Below are 6,396 nucleotides of genomic sequence, written 5' to 3' on the forward strand. Positions count from 1 at the left end.
CCTGCTAAAACAAAGTTTGTGAATTCAGTTAAATAATTGTTAAAATATATCTGTCATTTGTGTGTTTTTTGCTTTCTTCCTGTATGGGAAGTTTTTTCAAAATTTGAAACATTAGTGCAGTGGTTTATGTTAAAATAAACCTTTGGGTTAAGTTGTCGCAAACAGGTTTTTCTTGTGTTTCTTATAAATTTGGTCTTAAATTTTTTATTGCAAATGGCATTAAAAAGTCTTGAATTTAACTTGCCTTATGCTGTAGGAACCCTGATTAATGATGCCTAGTTAAACTGGGAGCAACTGTTAGGAAATGGAAGACATACAAGGACAACCCAATAGATGAGAACAGTGAGCAAAAATCCCAGAACTACACAGAGGAACCTGATGAATAACAATTGGGACCAAAGTAACAAAGACTACCGTCATCAGGCATGTCCTCCTGGTTAAGCCAGTTCATGTTCATCTGGAGTTTGGCAGAGATTAGATGACGAATCCCGATGGGAATTGGGAGAATAACCTGTGGCCAGATGAAAGCAAAGTAGGACTTTTTGGAGGAATCAGAATGCTGAGCTGCACACCAAGAACACCATATCTACTGTAAAGCAAGGTGGTGGAAGTGTCATGCTGCAGGGTTGTTTTTCTGCAAATGGGGACAGATGGAGTGTTCCATGTAAAGGAATGAATGGGCGGTGTATGGGGAGAATTTAAGCCGAAACCTCCTTAAATGGCTTCATTTTCTATCTTAATCCCATAGAAAATTTACTTTAAAGTTCAGCAATAGCGAAGAATCATCACCACTTTACAGGTCTGGTGAGGAATAGACCAAAATACCAGCTAGAGTGTGAGAAAACTGACAGGAAATGTTTGACCTCCGTCATTTGCTACAAAGGTTAGCCTTCTAAGTGTTGAAGTGAGCTTTTATCATCGACCAAATATTTGTTTCCATAATTTAGAACTAATTTATCTACAAATCGTACAATGTGATTTCCTGGATGTATTTCTCATTTTGTCTTATAAAGTGTTACTATGATGAAAATTAGACCTCTGATCGTCTTTGTATTTAGAGAAGTTGAACAATCAGTGGCTGATTTTATGCTTTTCAGCCCAGCTCTACATCTACCCGTCTCATTCTATTTGTGTTTTTGCTGGTATATAAGCTTTTGGTTCTCCAAAGTAGATTTATTTTCCTTTGTCATTTTCTTTTTAGATGAGTAGATCTTGTGCAGATCTTGCATTTCTTTAATAATCCAAACTATCTAAGTCTCTCCTAGTTATTTTTCAATCACCTTTTTTTTAGGTCCAGTCTGTGGTGTTCGATAAGACCGGCACCATCACATATGGTGCTCCTAAGGTCATCCAAGTCAAGATGGTTGTGGAAGGGAACAAGATGCCTCGCTCCCGCCTGCTGGCCATTGTAGGTACGGCGGAGAACAACAGTGAACACCCACTAGGAGCCGCTATTACTAAATACTGTAAACAGGTTGGTTTTTCACTCAGATATAATCCGTCTGCCCACACTGCTCTCAGGTTGTTTTAAAGGACAGTTTATTTGTGTTTTCATCTTTTGTGACGCAAAGGAGCTCGGAACGGAATCTCTCGGCACCTGCACCGACTTCCAGGCGGTGCCAGGCTGCGGCATCCGCTGTCAGGTCAGCAACACGGAGTATTTACTGAAGCAGGCGGACAGCGACAGCGAGGATAGTAACCAGCGTAGCGGCGTCCTCGTCCAAATCAGTGACACTCGCTTGCCGGCAAACTCCCACCCGCTCACCATGGATCCACAGCCGCTAAGTGCGCAGAGAAATGATTTGTTTATTGAAACTAAATTGAACAGAATTGAGTTAACACCTTCTAACGTCACCGTTTAGGTTTGGTTCAGACGGCGGCTTATGTTGTCCTGATCGGCAACAGGGAGTGGATGAGAAGAAACTGCCTTCAGCTCAGACCAGACATCGATGAAGCCATGATCGAGCATGAGCGCAGAGGACGCACTGCCGTACTAGTTGCTGTAGACAGTAAGACATTGTTTCCTGTAAACTGAACTTTCAGAATAAAAGCATGTAGAAATATGATACAAGCTTTTAAAAAAAATTATATTATTGCTTGTAGATGAGCTGTGTGCAATGGTGGCCATAGCTGACACTGTGAAACCTGAGGCGGAGCTGGCGGTCCACACGTTGACCAGCATGGGTCTGGAAGTGGTGCTGATGACCGGAGACAACAGCAAGACGGCGCGGGCTATTGCTGCGCAGGTGAGTGCAGCTGAGCTTCAGTAAACGCTTTTAAAACATTACAACTTTCGACTTTCAAGTTGCAAGTTATTGATTCACAAATTAATCAAAATTTATGAGATTAATTGATAAGCGTACATTTTCTTAAAAATTTTAATTTTGTCTCATATCAAGAGGGGCTTCTTCTTTTCACAATATCCTGAAAGAAAACCAAATGCTGTGTTGTTATATTTTAACCATTGATTGTACCATCTGTGTTAAAGAGCTAAAATATGTTTTCTTACACATTATTAAACTTAAAAGATAATTTCTAATTTAAAGATGGGATCTGTGGCTCTGATACGCTGTCAAACTATTTGCAACATTTTTTAAATGATGTTCAAAATCATGAAACGATGTAGCCATCATGTTACAAATGTTTTTTTTTTATGCTCCATCTCGTCCTTCTGAAACAGCAGATATGCTGCGGCAGCTACCCCTCTACAAAGGGGCAATTTCCCCTATGTAGAGTTTATCCAGTGTTTATATTTACTAACAGAACAGCTTAAAGTTAATTCTGCTTCCTTGTTGCAATTTAACACATTAATTATCCAGACCAGACTTTTTATTATCCGCTCTAGTATACCTCCACTCTGACCTAACTCCTCTTCAACAGTACCACTGAGGTGCTGCTTAACAATGACCAACATTGCCCTCTAGTGGACAGCTCAAACATTGCAACGCCAAATTACTTCTCAGTAAACAGTATCAAATAATCACATAGAATCTAAAAAATTATTAATTAACAATTAATTGTAAGTATTGTTAACAATTGTAGTTTTAAGTTTGGCACAATTGTGAAGTGGGAAGAACAGATTTCAACAAATAAAACAAACCCTTAAAGTGTTGCAGACATTTTATACCGAGTCCCCCTGAGCCAGTAAATTAGAGCTGCAGGTCTTCTGGACTTTGACTGGGCCATTTTGACACTCAAATATGCTTTGATTGAAAACTTTTCATTGTAGTTTTCTTTCAGAATTGATTGGTCTCCATCTGTCTCTTTCCCCTCTAAATTAAAGCATCCCCACAGCTTGATGATGCCACCAACATGTTCCAGAGTGGGGATGCTTTCAGCCAATGAGGAAATTCTTTTTTTCTTACTTTTAACAACAGCCTTTATTTCCTGCTGCTCAGTGGTAAAGACGCCGCTAATTGTAAACCTATCAAAGCCGTGATCTCTGCAGCTTTTCCAGTGTTCTTTTGGAAGCCTCTCTAGAAGCCCCTCATTGCAGCTGTTTCACTTTTCCAACAGGTGGGCATCAGGAAGGTGTTTGCGGAGGTGCTGCCCTCCCACAAGGTGGCTAAAGTGGAGCAGCTGCAGCAGGCTGGAAAGAGAGTAGCCATGGTCGGCGACGGAGTTAACGACTCGCCTGCTCTGGCAATGGCTGACGTGGGCATCGCCATAGGAACCGGGACAGATGTGGCCATCGAGGCAGCAGATGTGGTGCTGATCAGGGTAACAGAAACTGAGCTTTTATTCTACTATCATATTGGTTATTTTAGCGCTTTTTTAAAGGAAGCATTTATGCTCAGTTTGAAAGATTAGATCTGTTTTCTCTTTGCGTTTTGCAGAACGACCTGCTGGATGTTGTCGCCAGTATCGATCTTTCCAAAAAGACGGTTAAGAGGATCAGGATCAACTTCGTTTTTGCTCTTATCTACAACCTGGTTGGCATTCCTATTGCTGCAGGTAGGGTCATTCAAAGATTTTTTTTTCTTTCAGGTCTGACTAAATATAAGTTAAGGAAAATTGTTTAAAAATCAAGACTTTGTTACACTTCCTTTTATCAAAAGATTAAATTCATAACCCTCTGTCAATATATAAAAAAAAACTTAAATGTGATTCTAGGACATTTATGTTATTTTGCCTTTAAATTTAGCATAAATGTAATTTTTCGACCCTGACATCGACAGATGTGATTTGAATATTTTTAAGTCTGCTGGTATTCAGTCTGTTGTTTTCTGCCAGGTGTGTTCCTGCCCATCGGCCTGGTCTTACATCCGTGGATGGGCTCAGCAGCGATGGCACTCTCCTCCGTCTCTGTGGTTTTGTCGTCTCTCCTGCTGAAATGGTAAAAAGATGTTTATGTTTCAGCAGGATGTCTTTTGCCCTCCTTGTTTTCCCTCACCTCTATCTTTGTCCGTCTTCCTGTAGTTACACGAAGCCCAGCGCCGAGAAGCTGGAAGCCAAACTGGGTAACAGCAGGCGGCAGGGCAGCCTGTCTGACGTCAGCGTCCACATCGGCATGGGGGATCTGCGCCGTCCCTCCCCCAAACTAAGCCTGCTAGATCGCATCGTGAACTACAGCCGGGCCTCCATCAACTCGCTGCGCTCCGACAAACACTCGCTCAACAGCTTGGTGCTGAGCGAGCCCGACAAACACTCGCTGCTGGTGGGGGAGGCGCTGTGCGAGGAGGAGATCTGCTGATCTAACGCAGCTCCGGCTGCACAGGAACGCCTGTTATTCAAGCCTGAACCATGCTGAGAGGGTTTCTCTGAAAACTAATCCATCCATACTTGAAGTTAGCTTTCACAACCTCTTTGTTGTTCTTAGCTAAACCCAAACCCTCCTACTGACACGTCCTGTGAAGACCCTGAAAGCTGACGCTCCTTTGCCTTTACAGTCTTCAACACAAACCAAAAGACATTTTTACTTCAGCACTGCTTGTGACAAGTGGACGCTACAAATGAGGAAAATCCGAACTCTTAGATGCCTTTTCTTCCAAATATTTATATCATTATTTATCTATTTTTGTCAATGTATCCTCTGATGTGAAGAATGTTGAATCAAAATGCCAAGTCTGATTTCTTTTTTTTTTTTTTTATCGATGTGTAATAATAAGTGAGCAGCAATGTAACAAGCAGAAGGTTAACTGTAGGAGACAGAGCTGTAAATGTTATCCAAGTGCCACCTGAAACGCAACCTTTGCAAAGTCCAACACATTCCAAAGATAGCAGCCTTTACAAGATTTCTGCGACTCGAGGTGTGAGCAAAGGTCACTTGTTTATAGTCGGCGTGCGCTGAAGGATCCCGTCTTTGCACCTTTTTTTTCTTCAATGTGAAGATTAATCTTTTATCACTGAGCTGAAGTTGTTACATGCAGTGATGTTGAGATTGAATTGCTTTACCTGCCTGCTGCGAAAAGGCCTCACCTCGACGAGACCAAACACTACTTCTGGTTACAACTCATAAAGTCCAGTGTTACTTAATGTAGATTTGATTTTATAATGGATTCATGCGTTTGATCACAGAAACGATTGTCCTTCAGCATCGGTGGTCTCTAATCGAATCGACCAAACTGTTGCTGGTAAATCCATGAAGTAGCTTGTTACAATAAATCACTTTGTACAATCAGAGCAACATGAGATTAGAGGAGTGGTATTTTACAGTCGGACCATAAAACTGTCTTTTTTTTTTTTTTTTTGCAGTATTTTATTATCTGGTTATAGCCGAGTTATATTATGTGTATTTGTATCACTTATTCCCACAAAACAAAACATGTACCCGTTTCATCCCACTACTTCCCAATAACACTATTTTCTTCTGCAGACTAATCTTGAATTTGTATTTGTGAATCCAGTTTATGCCAATCGGTTGTATTTGTCTGATCTTTTTGTGAAAAAAGTGCGTAAAGTTTCAGGTTTGTTGACAGCCTGCCTATCCTCTGTGGTTTCTTCTGAACATTGTGCCTTTGAATAAAACGCTTTTGTAATGCATTCCTGCCGTCTGCTGAAGCGTGATTCAGTAAAGCAGAATCTGAATCATTTATTTCAGGAGTTTTATTCAAAAATTTAAAAAGCTGTTTCTATTAGTTACACACTGTATTAACTCATTTAGATTACTACAAGGTGATGGCTAAATAAAACCAGAATCTAGTTTAAAAATATACTGCCTGTTATAGGTTATGAAGTACTTAACAAAGAAACTTTGGCTTAAAAAGAAGAAAAGACCCAGCTTATAGGGTTTCTGAGTGCTTGGTTGGGGTTCCTTTTACATTAATTACTGCAGCAGTGCAGTGGAGCATGAGGGAGATCGAGTTCAGTCTGGTTTTCAGCTGGGCTGCATTGTGAGTTCAGGCATGATTCTAAAGCGGAGGTCTTCAACAGGGGGTCCACGGAAGTACTGCACGC

At 40.9% G+C, this 6,396-nt stretch overlaps 1 protein-coding gene across 1 annotated transcript in view; it reads left to right on the top strand.

Annotated features, from left to right (window-relative positions):
* Positions 1-5,991, top strand: part of atp7a (ATPase, Cu++ transporting, alpha polypeptide) — a 25,603-nt gene extending 19,612 nt beyond the window's left edge. Inside the window, exons 16-23 of the mRNA XM_015401058.1 lie at positions 1,292-1,474; positions 1,572-1,785; positions 1,863-2,009; positions 2,104-2,246; positions 3,517-3,720; positions 3,837-3,954; positions 4,234-4,336; positions 4,420-5,991. Coding sequence (XP_015256544.1) covers positions 1,292-1,474; positions 1,572-1,785; positions 1,863-2,009; positions 2,104-2,246; positions 3,517-3,720; positions 3,837-3,954; positions 4,234-4,336; positions 4,420-4,693 — 1,386 coding nt within the window. The 3' untranslated portion in view covers positions 4,694-5,991. The remainder of the gene's footprint in view (positions 1-1,291; positions 1,475-1,571; positions 1,786-1,862; positions 2,010-2,103; positions 2,247-3,516; positions 3,721-3,836; positions 3,955-4,233; positions 4,337-4,419) is intronic.
* The last annotated feature ends 405 nt before the right edge of the window (positions 5,992-6,396 follow it).

Source organism: Cyprinodon variegatus, unplaced genomic scaffold (assembly GCF_000732505.1).
Source record: "Cyprinodon variegatus isolate N-32 unplaced genomic scaffold, C_variegatus-1.0 Scaffold31, whole genome shotgun sequence".
Classification (NCBI taxonomy): domain Eukaryota; kingdom Metazoa; phylum Chordata; class Actinopteri; order Cyprinodontiformes; family Cyprinodontidae; genus Cyprinodon; species Cyprinodon variegatus.